Below are 15,560 nucleotides of genomic sequence, written 5' to 3'. Positions count from 1 at the left end.
AAAATTACTGGCACAAGACTTTTCCTTTGTGTGGTTAGCTATTGATTACTTGTTTCTACGCAATAAAGGATTGATCTAGCGTGGGAATTCTTTTTAACCTGTAAATAAATGCATTGACGGTGATCTTATGTTGGTTTTCTTTAGGCTTAGCAATTATGATGTGGAAAGCTGTGTTTAAAGAAGGCATTAAACAGTTGGTCCAACTAATCGAAAAAGTAAATAATAGTTTTTGGGAATATAAAAAGGTGATATCATTTTAAAATTAACCAAATAACTTCTGTATTTTTTAGATTGGAAAAGCACCAAAAGACCGTTTGTGCAAAAAGGTGAGTAAAATTTTAAGGATGATGTAGATGATATATATATATATATATATATATATATATATATATATATATATATATATATATATATATATATATATATATATTGCATATATATATATATATATATATTGCATATATATATATATATATATATATATATATTGCATATATATATTGCATATATATATATATATATATATGCAACATTTTATTATCTTCGTTGTTTAAAGAGACAGCTTTTTTAACCAGTTTTCTAACCTTCTGTGTAAAGCGGAATATGCTCAAAGATTTTCTAAAGCTATGAGTCAAGAGTGAGTCAAAAATGGAAATAAAGTAGAAGAGTTATAGTTATTTTTCTTTTTATATGGTGTACTTTCGTTAATAGATTCGAAAAATATTAAAATTTTCGCTTGACCTATTTCCATTACTTTGATTTTGTTGATCACACAACACATATCAGCCATTTTGAAATGTTCTATTGTTTGACCGGCTAATCCTAATTTTTCTCTACCTCCATGCTATATTCCAGAGTAAATTATTGCTCCTTGGATTACCTACTTCAAGCAGGACAAATCATTTAATTTAACCTTAAACAGCAAAATGCTCATTTTTTGTATTGTTTTAGTTTGCAGCCAATTTCTATTTCTTTCTTTTAAAACTTACATACATCTAAATTCATGTTTCTGCCCGCAAAACGTATTAGAAAAAATCGTTTGAAGCTGACAATTTTTAAAATTGCCAACGTTAGAAAATTATTCGTTAGAGATCTTGCTCAAAGTTCTAAAAAATAGCAGGTATGTTTAGTGGCTATAAAAAGCAGACAAAGTAAATAAATGAAATTAGCAGAAGCACAATTTAATTTGCTAGAACTTTTTCTCATTATCAATTTGCTGCAACTATTTAACACAGCTTTTTGGTAGGTTTTAACAGCAACAACAACAAAAAAATGCTTTCTGAGTCTTTCAATATGAGTTCAAATTTATAGGGTGTTTGCAATACATATCCGTTAAAGGATGAAAATAATAGCTTGACGTCGAAATAAAATAGGAGTTTACTCTCAAAATAAGAAGGATGGGGTTTCTAATAATAGGGGGGTTGTTTTAAAAATATATTGTTCTGACCCCTCTGCCAACTATTTGCTTGTTGCTTTTGCCTTCCATATTTCATATATATTTCAAGCCATCACGTATCTTTATATTGTTAAAAATGTTAAATTCTACTTCAGCACCTAAAACGGGAAAATATTAGTTTAAAAACATTTTATTTGGAATTTACTTCGGTCCCATGTAAACGACACCTTGCGTCAATATGACGCGACCTTTCAATATTTTTAATTTCGCACATTTCTTGCTCGCATAATGGAACGCCGAAATACACGCTTTCCTAACTTATTTTTACGATGAAGGGAAGTAGTCGGTCGTGTTTCTTGCGACCTCTGATCTAAATAAATGTTAAAAATAACGCATACTTTTCGTTTGTTTCAGACTGTCAGCATGGGATATTCAGCGTTAGAGAATTTTCTGTTAACAGCCGAACAACTTCTGCAGATCTTGACAGAGGTATGAGGTTGAACTGCATATAAAAACAAAAAGTTTAATTTTTTTTTTTTTTTTTTTTTTTTACCAACAATCCCTCACTTAAATCTAAGCATCAACTCGCGAATTTTCGCAAAATGCTACTTTTTCAGATGTGTAGGTAAGGTGGGCAGCGTTAAATTGGGCTCACACATTCTAACACGTCCGCTTTACGAAATAATTCACGTCAGGGCCTAAAAGGCCCCCAAATTTGAAAAAAATGGTCATTCAGCAACAATTGGTATTATACTTGGGACATAACCAAATAACCTAAGATCTGCTCTAAACATAGGTGAACTTTGATAAGTTCAAGTTGCGTGAATCTTAAATGATTATTATTTACTAGCAGAATTCCCATGGAAGAATCCATTGAATCTCTTATTGAATTTATGTAAGGGATACCAAAGAAAAACATACAACATAGTAATTTGAATTTTTAAAACTCACAATCCAAGCTCGGCTCTTTGTCTTCTTTTTATAACGGGACGGCAAAAAGAGCAAAAAGCCCTGGGAACGAGGTTGCTCACATTCTGCATTACTTTATATTTATACCCGTTGAAACCAAAACGTTTGAAAACATAGCAGGTGCAACAAAAAAAATAAAAATAAAATAAAAATGCAAAATGTCCAACAAAATTCAAGGCTTCTAACAACCGTTACATAATAAGCGAAATCTGCTAAAAATTTATACTTGCTTTGCCATGCCAGAGTAACCAGAGAAAAAAGTATCTCAGACATTTAAAAGATACAATATACCTTATCGGACAAAACTTTGTCGGACAAATTTTTCGTCAGACAAAATCTTCTTCACCTTCAGAAATTTTCGTCACTTTTTGTCCGACGAAAAATTTTGTCCATTTTCGATTTTTCTTGTTTCTTATTAAAACTTCAATCAGCTAATATACAGGTGAAAAAATACCACAAACGTTGTATATCCTTAGCAAACCTACAGAAACAGAAGCCGTTAAAAACGCACAATCTGTTGTAGAGATAGTTGAAAATCTGTTTAAAAGCATATAACTTCTGTCAGAAGTGAAAGGAATTGTTCTTTCAATGCTTGTGATTGTTTTTTCTTGAAAATTCCTCCCAAAAGCCTAAGTTTTTTTAAAAAGTTTTATACCTTAAGGCAAGAAGGATTTACTTTTGGTTTGCTCATGTTTGTGATTAAATTGAGTTTTATTGCTTCGATAAGTTCGAATTCTGAAGGAGGAAAGGCAATTATTAGGTCCAAAAAAGCATTCCAAGTCTTTGATATTTTGAGTCCTTGGCATAAGATTTTGTTGTAAAAGGACTAGTTGGTTGCCAATTCTATCAACAGTGTGTTGTAACCTATGTCAGTTTTCGAGATATATATGTATATTTTTGAGATTTTTAAATTTTGCTTTTGGACAAATTTATTTGTCGGACAAAATATTCGTCGGACAAAATTTTTCGTCGGACATAATTTTTGTCCCCAAAGAAAAAATTCGTCACTTTTGTCCGACAAAGTTTTGTCCGATAAAGTATTTCGCCAAGTCATACAAAAAAGGGTTATTACAAAATTTCCACACTGTACAGTTTGTAAAAGGTCATACCAAAATCAGATATTCAGTTTATTGCATAGAGCAACCCTTTCAAAGTTTTACACAAAATATAAGAAATCAACAGTAAATCTTGACAAATACTATCCCTATTATTCTTTATATATATATCCTTAGCATGGCTATGACCTGACAATATATAATGCCTTAATAAAAAAAGCTTGCTATAAGTTACCAGCTATTGGCAAATTCTTTTTATATTTAGAACAAACAATCGGGGTTGGACTTATTCTTAGGCTATTCTTAACTTTTGACCCATTTTTCAGAGCCCATTCCTAGAAAAAAAGTGCTTAAAGAAAATTGTTCAGGCTCAAGACATAACAAGAAACTTAATAATTAAGGGAACGTTTGGCTCTGAAAGTTAAACGGCTAAAAATCGTTTTACACCTAAATTCATTTTTGTGCCAGATACTCTAACCAACAGACCTGCTTTTCTTTGGCTTTCTCAGTAGGTCGCTAGCTAGCGTTCTCTGAATAAAAGTCCAATCAGTTTTTTACTTCGATTACTAAACTTCGCTTCATCCCAAAGAGAACGAATTGAAAATGTATACAATTGCCTGATACATTTCCAATCAGTTCTCTTTGTGACGTTATATCATCGTACGTTTTTCTTCTGTTATATGATATATAATAATGGCGGCGAAGAGATCGCACGCGTTTTTTCTAGCTGGTTTGATTGTTGGAATTTATTGTTGTTTTTGTGTATTCAAACCAAGATTTATGAAACCAGATGGAATAAGTTTAACACTTAATGTTCAAGACTACTACGACGAGATTGGAGAAACGTTTACTTTCAGTCCAATCCATGTTTGTAAACAAAAACCTCGACCAACAGTAAGTTGTACAAGACGCAAAAGTTTGTTTATAGTTTTACTACTCTTGTGTGGTGACATAGAAGCATGTCCTGGACCGGAAAGCCTTGGTGAATTTTGTGGTAAGAGAGGTCTGAAATGTGTTCATCAAAATATTCGTGGGTTACTTTCAAACTTTGCCCACTTGGAAGCGTTAGTACACAAGCATGATTCAAAAATTGACATTATAACCTTGTCTGAAACGCATATTTTGAATGAGGATTTTAGCGACAATGATGCTTTTTATGAACTGTCTGGTTACACTTTGGTTAAAAGAAACAGAACATCTGAAAAAGGAGGAGGCGTGGCTGTTTATGTCAAAAACAATATTAATTTTAAGCAAAGGCTGGATTTAGAAAATTCAACTTTAGAGTCTCTGTGGCTTGAAATTTTTATTAAAAAATCGAAATCAATTTTAGTAGGTTGTTTCTATCGCCCTCCAGAGGGTTCAAAGTACTTACCATCTAAATATAACGAAACATTTGACGATCATTTAAATTGTATCAATCAAGAAAATAAGGAAACTATACTCATGGGAGATTTCAATGTGGACTTTAATGTTACAAACGTCAATAAAGATTTTAAATCTACAATTAATGTGCATGGTTTTAAACAACTTATCAATAAACCCACGAGAACGTCTACAATTGATTTATTTTTCACTAATTGTCCCGACAATGTTCACTGCACTGACGTATTCCCTACTTCGCTGAGCGATCACGATATGGTTGGTGGAATACGTAGGATACAGAACATCAAGCATCCTATGCGAACTCTGAAGTGCCGTAATTACACTAACTACGTTCCTGAAAATCTTTTTAATGACGTCTCTGAAATTGACTGGCGCCCTGTATACAACGCCAGTGATGTAAATTCTGCAGTTACGTATTTTAACTCGAAGCTAAGAGATTCTTTTGATAAACACCCCCCGTTAATCGAAAAAAGAATTAAATCACGACCTTGTAAATGGCTAACTTCAAAAATAAAATCTCAAATGAACAACCGTAACAAACTTCATCGCAAGGCTCGCAAATCAGGTAAAACAGAAGATGCAGAGAAATATAAAAGGTTAGAAATAGTTGCAACAATAATATAGTGAAAGCAAAGGCTAACCACCAGCGTGATCTTATTAACGAAAATCTGTCAAATCCAAGAAAGTTTTAGAATGCAATAAAATCAGTATTCCCAAGCAAACCGAAAAAAAGTGTGTCAAATGTCAAAAGATAGCGAAAGCAGAAGTAAAGTAAGCAACTTCAGCAAGTTTTTTAGTACAGCTGTTCACTCCCTTAAATCCAAGTCAATTCAACTTATGAATTTTACATGGAGATACTACCACCTTTTTCTTTACGAACAAATAAAATTTTCATGACACGTTATATTTCTAAGATTTTTGTAGAGAAAGAACTCCGATCACTCAAACGAAATAAAGCAACCGGTTTAGACGAGTTACCACCCGGAATGTTAAAAGACTATGCTATTTTAATTTCAAAACCTCTTAGTCACATAATAAACCTTTCGATAAACACCTCAACTGTACCATCAGCCTGGAAAGTTCTGGGATTTCTTCTCTTCCCGAAAACTATCGCCCGATTTCAATTTTACCGGTGCTATCTAAAATTCTTGAGAAGGCTATTCATAACGAACTCATGAACTATCTCGAAAAAAAGAAATTACTGAGCGACTGTCAATATGGTTTTCGAAGTAAATGCTCCACGAAACTTGCTTCTACTTTATTTTGCGACAGTATTCGTCGCGAAATAGATGGCGGTAAGTTAGTTGGAGCAGTTTTTATAGATTTATCGAAAGCCTTTGATACGATCGGACACTCTTTATTATTAAACAAGCTACGCACGTACGGAATTAAAGGCAAGGAGCTAGCATGGTTTACCGACTACTTATTTAATCGAAGTCAGTTAGTAGACATTAACAATATTCGATCTAGCTGCGAGCCAATTTACTGCGGTGTTCCGCAAGGTTCCATTTTGGGACCACTGCTTTTTATAATTTTTTATGATGATTTTGTAGACCATATCTCAAATTCTAAAGTTATAATGTACGCAGATGACACCGTCATATACGTTGCTCATAAAGATGTTACTAGAATTGAACAACTTCTCAATCAAGACCTTGGGAGACTATCAGTATATTTCCGTGAAAATGAGTTAATTATAAATTTAGGGAAAACAGAAGTCATGTTGTTCGGAACGGCTAAACGCTTGAAAGCACATGACAAGGCTCTACAAGTTGTATATCAAGAAAATCCGATAAATTTCGTTTCTCAGTATAAGTATCTGGGAACAGTAATCGACAGCAAGTTAATGCTTAATGACAACTTCGACCGATCATATAAAAGCGCCAGCAGCCGCTTACGCCTACTACAAAGATTACGACCGTGCCTTACCGCTGCAGCCGCAGACAATGTTTTCTCGATGATGATTGTACCTTTAATTACTTATAGTAGTGCATTGAGAATACCTATCACAAATACACAGCTCAACAAATTAAAATCGCTTGAGAACTGTGCTAGATCGATTGTCCGGAGTGATAATATTCCATCCATCACAGGGCTCGTCAACCGTAATATTTGTGTACTCGTTAAAAAGTGTCCACTAAATGAACTAACATCTGAACATTTTGACAATTATTTTGTCAGTCAACAACATGACAATAACACACGAAATAACGGCTGCATTGTCAGGTTACCTCGAGTCAAACTAGAAATCGCCCGGCAAAGTTTCTATTTTGCAGGGGGTAAACTGTATAATTCACTGCCACTTGAAATCGATAAAATGTCTCTTTTTTTGAAGGCGCTCAGAGGGTACTTCTCTTAATAGACGATACCAGCTGTTGGGCGATGTGCACTCTCAGCGGCTAGTCACTGTGCCGTCCAGTCTGCTTCAAGTTTAGCTTAGTGGGATTAATGTTTTGAACTATGCCTATGTCTTATTTAGCTCCCACATGAAGTCACTTCACACCTTGTATGCATACTGTTGCATTTCTAGTTGATCAATTTTTTGTTTGTTTTTATCGTTTTTACTGTTTTTACTGCTTTTTTCCATTTTTATTCTCAGACAGGACGGACATTGATAGCAGTTTTTTTGTATTTATGTATATATTTGCAAATTACTGAAGTCCTCATCCTGTATAAATATTTTTAAATAAATAATAAATAAATAAATAATATGTTTAAAAATCTTTCTGACAACAACATGAACTTTTTATACTCGACAACAACATTTTGTTTTTTGCATTTTAGATTCGAATTATTCATATATTCGAATGCGATAGTTTTTTTTTTATAAAAGAAAGCAACCTCGGTCCCAAAACACAAAATGGAAAATATAGAAGCTAACCTCATGATGTGTGACTTAGCAAATTTTAGCGTAACGCCACGCTTTGGGGACACGATGCATGAGCCATAAGAAAGTGATTTTAGTACCTGAGCTCACACAAGCGTATTATAATATAGGATAACGTTAATTAATTTAGGTGAACGCTTCTGACGATATAAAGCCTACTTTTAAAACTGAACATCATTGGCAACGAACCACTTGGTAAGTTTCTGAGGCTTCTTTAAACGAAGAAAGTAAAAAATAGAATCGTGTTTCTAGTTTAAAAATGTGCACGTTTCACAATGGTAACTTTTAATATCTCCCTGTCTTAAATTTGTTCACTCGTCTAAATAAATGTAGGACTTTTTTTTTAAATTTTGTGCAGATAAGATTGATTATAGATTTTTTTGTCATTTTATAAATAATAATATCGTGAAACATACAAGTTAAAGACCAAAATATTTCTTTGTTGTTGCAAGTTCCGGAAGTATTACAGAATAGCAAAGTTTAAAGTACGCTGAATTACATGTAGCTAAAAGAATTCTGTATAGTGACTATATGCAAAATCAAAACAAACAAAACTGCGCAAGCTCAGATACAAGTCGCTGTCGAATTCGCCGCTCAATTCGCTTCGTGAAAATCCCCCTTAAAGGCTAAAATGCACGGTAAGTTTAAACTGTCCGTTTAGTTGTAAGAAAAAACTGATAAGTTTAGTTGCTGGTAATACACCTGTCTACACATTAATATAAATTGTATACGTTTTTTATTTCTTCCATTGCGGTTATTGCTATAGCAGCAGTAATGATAGAAGAAAAAAGCGACTAGCGCTGGTTGTGATAGAAACCGAGAAAATATGCTCAAATCTTCAGTTTAAAAAGTAGCTCATTAATCATTCTGTTAATTTCGATAGAAAAAACTTAGCAAAAGTTGAAAATGTCCAACTTTTAAAGGGGCTACGGAACAGCTGTTGGTTTTCGACTTTAGTGACTTACACGAAAGTCTAGCTGATGGCAGCGGAAAACAAAAATGGCTATTTTTCCGGCATGTATGTAATTTACAGACTCGAACATATAGATATATCTAAAAATTTTATCTTCTCCAGCCTTGGTTATATTTTCATTCAGAATGAGTCTTGCTGAAATATTTCTTTGTAATATACTTTTCGGAAAAATATATTGAACCAGCGAGCAAAGTGCCCTGTTCTGTTCGTTGTGCAAAACGCGTTTGCCGGATTTTTAATATGTGCGCGGAATAAACGGAATGTGAGCATTTTAACCGGTTCGTAGACCCGTTAAGGTTACTGTAAAGGGAAAAACTCACTTGATGAGTAGTCTCAGAAAAACCCTTATAATTTATCAATACTTTTATATTTTTTCTTTTTTTTTTTTTTTTTGGTTTCTGAATGTTTGATGAAAGACTTTTTTTTATGGTGTTATTTTCGTGAGATGTTAATTTTCCAAAAATAAAATATAATGAATTAAACACACACCATTCTTTTTCACCATACGTTTTAAAATGTCTTATTTTTCCGAACGCGTGGTCGCAGACTTCTCGTTTTTGCACTATTATATTCAGCATAAATTAAATTCAAAAAGGTTCCCGGCTTTTTTTTGTAACAACGTCGTTATGAAATTATTTGTAATTATATATAATCATTCAAACAAATGCATATTTTTTTCTTTCTGTCGTCATAATTCGTTAATCAGTAATTTATACAAAAAAATCTGGGAACCTTTTGTGCATAATTTATTCAGCTTTCAATTAGAAAATTTCAATGAACCAATAGGAAGAGACCACAAACGTAAAGGCATGTATCGAAAAATTTACTAACGAGATATTTGTGTTTAAAGATTTGATTAAAGGTGTTATGAAAATGTGTGAACTGAGTATGTAAAAAGATGATGGAAGTGTGAACTTTTTCTTTATGCTGAATATGCGTGCACGCGTTCAGAATTATTAACAGACAGAAGTCAGGGTTACAAGAGAAAGCTTATATGCATACTCCTTAACTTTGATTTTTTTAATGATTTTTTATACGACAACATTTATGTATATATATCGATGGTGAAAGTAAACTATCTAAAAATATATTATTATGCATATATTTATACAGTAGTTTCATATCATGCATAATGTTTACATAAAATATGCTCAACTCATTTTGCACATATTTTCTCGAAGGTGTGAAGGATATAACACCTCTGAAAAGGCTTTTTCCAGAAAAAAGGGATGTTCCAAATATTTTCATGGAATATAAAATATGTCATTCGAAAGAGAATTTTTTTTCTATATGTCATGAATTTTTTGCAAAAAACCTAAAAAAAAAATTATTTCCCTTACAGTAACCTGAAAAAACTTATAAAACCGAAAAAAGTTGTACATCTTCCCTGTTTACACGGTAAATTTTTTTATCTTACATTTAAACGGTCCGTTTAAACTTACCGTGTATTAACTCAATGATTGTTAGGGTGTAAGGAACATACATTTAGAACATCCCCATGAATGGAGGAGCGGAATACCCTGTTTTTAAGATGTGTTGGGATGGGGGATGGGGGAAAATAACACGTCACTGCAGCATAAAAAAATGTACATTATATCTGTCCTTTTGAAAATACATTGTTATCCTGATCACTCTGCTTGCATTAAAATCCATGCGTAAAAATGTGCCACATCACTGACACATTTGCGGTATGGTATAATACCATACCGCAAATGTGTCAGTGGTCTATGTTGATGCCCATGTGCTTCAAGCATATAAACAACAAACATGAAACCTATGTAAGATCTTTGACATTGGAAGTATATACATGAAATGAGTGTTTTCTTACTTTTTGGGAAAAATATTTTTTAAAGCTAATAATATTTTTTATAGTGAAGTAAATAATGAGCAACCAAAAAAAATATTAAACACATCCTCTTTGCTTTGCATCACGTGATGTTAGTAATTTTTTTGTGGCCGACAATATGTATTATTTCCAGATAATCTTTGGCATTTGTGTTTGTTTAAAATCATGTTTTGTTTTTGAGTTTAGAGGGGTGTGGACTCAAGCATACCCAAGAGAAGGGATAACTAAAATTTAGTAGGTGTCAAGGGGGAGGGGGCGTGACTAAAAAAAAGGCTCCTTCATTATAATTACCGACGTAAAAGACGCAAATGCATGTGAATAATTCTTTTTTATTTTAGCACACAACGTTCAATTGCAGAGCAAGCAGTGGACGAACCGCAATGTAACTCTCGTCTGTTGAATCATTTGTGGTGTCTTGTAGCCTCATTGTACCTTATTATGCTTGGCAAAATGAAATCTATAAAACTTAACTCCCTCTTCGATACCAAGGTAATGTTTTGTCCATGGTCAGATGAGATCTTAAACGAGGTTTAACTAACTTAACACTTCGAATGTTTTGCCATATCTGCCTTCATGACCAATTCGGAATTCGCTAACAGTTTTCCTGCAGACTCGTTTCTCTTCGCGTTTCTCAAATCTCGTTTCCATTTGGCTGCATCTTCCGCTATACCGTGTAAAGCTCAAGAGCTTTCAGCGCATGCACAATTTGACAAGTTACTGCTGGTTAAGACATATTTTGTGATCAGGAGCAGCTCTCGATCGCATCGACAGTTGAATTCGTTCTACTTTTAGCGACATTGTTTTTATTTCAAGCAGCCAATAGACATGGTATTTGTGTATTTCTACCTATTCCGTAATTTCGTCAGTCGACAAAAATTAAGAAAAAAGATGTACATGCATGATAAACGTGAATCAAAAACAATTTAAGATTTGATGCTTTATTAAAAACGGGAAGTTAACCACACCTTCAATTGTCCCTCTTGAAACTCGTGGATATCTCTTGTTTACTTTAGCTGCAATATCACCTTGTGAATTTCAATTTGCACGCGAGAAAATTAAAGTACAATGGAGATTGATTTTTGTACAAGATCAGAAAGCTTATGAGCTTTTTGCGTTATAGCGGAAAATGCAGCAATTGGAAACAAGCCTAAATCTTGTGCTTGTTTCTGTCTCGAACATTTCTTTTATATTGTCCCATTAGGTAGTGCTGGGAAAAAAACGTTGCTAAATGTTATTCCGATTCATCCACCGTTTTATCACTCACCATTTTCTCTTCTGCTCTATATTAATAATATCCGTATTCTGTCTGTGCACGAAAAAAGTCGTGCTACAAAAACACAGAGTGGAAAATGTATATTTTTACCTACTTTGTTGCGACAGGCGAAATTCGGCCCATCGTTGTTTCCAGGGACTAAGGGACTAGTTAGTAGGGGTTCACTATGTTCTTCGTCTGCAGGGACTTGTTAGAAGTAATTTTTTGATTAGAATCTATTCTTTGGTTGATTTGAATACAAAAAATACTAGGGGTGCGGCCCTGGCTGACGTCATTACTTTTCAGCTCAGTAAAATATCAAAGTTGGAATTTTGAGTAATGGCAGGTAAAAAACATTTTTTGCGTTAAGCTATTTGTTATTTGTCCGTAGCGATACTTCAAAAATATAGCAAAAATGCCTATTTAAATTAACATTTGTCGTTTTCAAGTAATGTTATATACTCATTATTTAACTTATTTCACCTCCTGTTAAGTATAAAAATCTTTAACTCAAAGCTTTTGGTTTATCAGTCTAAAAACATTCTGTAAAAAAGTTGAAATTGTCGTCAGGTGATTAACTACATGGTGGACATCGAGATTATCGCATGATATAATGCCATTAAAATCTGAAAATATTTTATTTGGGGGAGTTGGTTTGTTGCATGTTGTTGATTGCATAAATATATCTCTTTGAAACGTCTATTTGTTGTCGAGCGTTCAGTGTGCCATTGTTGTTAGCCAAGTTAAGTGTGTTGAGTTCACAGCTTGTCCAGTTCCATGAAATTCATGTTTACCATCAGGAGTGTTATTGTTGTAGTCTGTGTTATCTATTGCGAAACGAATTGGAGTTTTTTCAGGAATATTAGTAGGAACATAAAACCTTCGTTTGTTTCTATGTTTCCTGTGACAGAGTTGTTTGCAATATTTGTCTCTTGTATCACCTAATATGGGATCGAAAGACTTAAATTGCTAAGAGTGTTGATGACTTTCCTGCTTCTTGGTTGTTGTTGAAGATAGAGCCTATTGAAAAATGTGTTTTTTCAGTGCTAAGAAAGTTTGCGTCAGCATATTCTGCTTATCTCTTTGTTCTTACAGGATTAATGAAAACTTCGCCAATGTATCTGTCATTTGTATCAATTGCCTCTTTTTTTCTTTGGGCAAATGTCAACTACAAACTTCAGGACTAAAATTATCCACTGTAAAAGCGATTTAAGACATTCTGGGATATAAAAGCTGTCAAATTCTCAAGTAAATTTCCAACTTTCTTGTCGTAAGATATCCCGACGTGCCAGTGAAGCGGCATCAAACAATTGATTTTAGTGATCAGGTGAATTTCTGTAACTTTCCCTTGCATTGTTATGAGCAACATGTGAACAGATTATTTCAGCGTTTCTTCTAGACTTGAGTCTAGAAAATACAATATTGATTATTTTATCTGCTAGAAATTGTTTTCGGTATCGTTTGTGATTTTTATGCTGATTCATTTCATCCCCTAAAAAATTTTTTATGTGGTATTCACATGTTCATGTCAAGCATTTTTTTCACAATTTTTACTATCTCAATGTCCGCCATAACCTTTGTGACATCTTTTATCTCTTGTACTATTAATTGCATTCGTAGATGTACTAGAAACTTGTCGCTGTATCATAAATACAATTAAGGTGATAATGTACATCATTTGCTATTGCGTCAGCTGCATTTGGCTTATAAACAAACTTCGGTCTGGTATTTGTTGTGCGAGATGTAACAGTGCGTACCCAGTTGAAAACACGAAAACCTTATGGAGTTTACCTCCTTCCTTTTGACATATAACACAACAGTCCTTGTCAAATAAAGTAAACTTAAAGCGTAAAGATTTCGTTTGAGATAATGGTGTATCAGTTATACTGTCATTTGTTGTATTACTAATCAACTATGGTTCAAGTGATTGTCTTCCTCGTATGGGTGCTGAAACATTTAACTTGTTTGTTTTAATTATTACACTTTTGTAACATTCGTGACGATAAAAAACGTTTTTATCAACTAGTGATTCAACAGACCAGCTTTCCAAGTTTTCAAAGGAGTTAATAAATTTTCGATGTTCATAATTAGCTCTTACAATAAGGCAGTCAATTAACTTGATTCTTTCAGATTTTGGAAAAGCAGTGACCTATGAAAAATGAAAATAACAATTTTCAAACAAAAAATTGCTCCATAAAGCGAACAGTCAGTAAAAAATTTCTTGTTATTTTTTTCCTGACAGAGAATGTACTTTTCTAAGACAAAATAACTACTTTTTTCTTCGTGTTTTGAGTTTCTTCATATTTTTTTAATTTCCCTATTACTAGCATAATCACACGATGACCTATTTTTTCTTGTTTGGCGCTTCTTCTACAGTGCAAATTATATCGTAATTGCACTCTGCGGAGTGCAATTATTTCTTAATTTCATTCTAGTATCTTAACTGCACTCTTTAAGGAGCGCCGATAATTTAAAAAATATATACGAACGATGTTATAAATTCGAACTATAATAAAAAAGCCCATGAAACAATAAGGTAATAAAAAGGTCATAAAACAATAATGTGTTTTTTTTATCTATCTATCAAAAAAGAAAAAAATTCAAATTCCAACTGTGATATTTTACTGACCTAAAAAGTGATGACGTCAGCCAGGGCCACATAAATATGGGAAAAAATGACACCTAGTATTTTTTTGTATTCAAATCAACCAAAGAATAGATTTCATTAAAAAAATTACTTTTAACAAGGCCCTACACACGAAGTTCTCATTTGTAACATAGTGACCTTCACTAAGTGGTATTTTTTGTTATTATTTAAAGTTAAGTCCATGACGAACTGTACCAACATGTTGGCGGAATTTTGGAAGACAGTTTGAGTCCCCCTTGAGAGGAATTTTCTGTTAATGATGTTATGTCACCAGCTTCGTGTAAAATTAACGCTGTTGCATCTTTTGCAGGTTAAACACACCTTTAATCTAGCCCTACATGGAACGCTAACACTATCGAATGGCATCGATGATGCTGTGATAAAAACGAGAGAGCAGGTATTCTTTTTTCGTTTTTTTTTTATTATTTTAACTCTGAATCGTTTTTATCCACTTTATACCTAAATTTTAAATAATACTCTACTTTTGGAGAACTTTACGTTTTTTCTAGTTCTGTTGCAACGCTATTTCTTCGCTGGTCAAAAATCATGTTGAATTAACCCAGGGGGATGAAATTGCTCGCCATATGACATCTGACCTTCTTTCGCAGTTGGATATTGTGTTAACTCTGTCTATAAGATTTAATTTGGATGAGGATTTTGTTCGTCGTTTTATGGCCTGTACGTTGTATTCACATGGTTTGGACATAGCCGCACAAGAGGTATATTATTCCATGAATGTTACAATTCGTTTTTATAAAACTGGTTTCTCTAAGAGATATTTAATCAACGAAAGCAACTTCGAACCTAGAATTTTTGTCCAAAGTCGTTGCTTTTTAGATGGCCATGTGCGTGCAAAGTAAAGCAGAGTTCTGTCCACAAATCTTGGAAGTGATTCGTGAAAGATTAGCACAGTCACTACTTCTTGCAGAGGGGGAAAAATTGAAAGATAATTTCAGTAAACTTCCTACAAAGATAACAATATGGTTGCAGTCGATTGTGAGTATACAACTATTCCTTTTAGTATACATTAAGCTATAAAATTTTGACATCAAGAGATATTGAAGTGAGTTGCAACATGCTGTTTTAACTCACCTCCCCACCTATTTTATTTTGGGTTCTCTCCCCTCCTGTTGGATTCGATGTGTTGTGCTA

At 33.4% G+C, this 15,560-nt stretch overlaps 1 protein-coding gene across 6 annotated transcripts in view; it reads left to right on the top strand.

The window, feature by feature from the left end:
* The window catches only part of LOC130657916 (rab3 GTPase-activating protein non-catalytic subunit-like), a 116,709-nt gene that overhangs the window by 100,945 nt on the left and 204 nt on the right, over positions 1–15,560 (top strand). For 4 of the 6 annotated variants that reach the window (XM_057460900.1, XM_057460901.1, XM_057460902.1 and 1 more), the window contains 8 exons: positions 145–215; positions 291–326; positions 1,811–1,885; positions 7,821–7,885; positions 10,848–10,998; positions 14,719–14,805; positions 14,918–15,127; positions 15,246–15,404. In XM_057460900.1, the coding sequence (XP_057316883.1) occupies positions 145–215; positions 291–326; positions 1,811–1,885; positions 7,821–7,885; positions 10,848–10,998; positions 14,719–14,805; positions 14,918–15,127; positions 15,246–15,404 (854 nt within the window). Of the gene's footprint in view, positions 1–144; positions 216–290; positions 327–1,810; positions 1,886–7,820; positions 7,886–8,214; positions 8,329–10,005; positions 10,049–10,847; positions 10,999–14,718; positions 14,806–14,917; positions 15,128–15,245; positions 15,405–15,560 lie in introns of those variants that run through there. The other 2 variants (XM_057460905.1, XM_057460904.1) reach the window with 2 other exon arrangements.

This window comes from Hydractinia symbiolongicarpus, chromosome 9 (assembly GCF_029227915.1).
Source record: "Hydractinia symbiolongicarpus strain clone_291-10 chromosome 9, HSymV2.1, whole genome shotgun sequence".
Taxonomy (NCBI): domain Eukaryota; kingdom Metazoa; phylum Cnidaria; class Hydrozoa; order Anthoathecata; family Hydractiniidae; genus Hydractinia; species Hydractinia symbiolongicarpus.
This window is presented reverse-complemented; position numbering and strand designations above follow the sequence as displayed.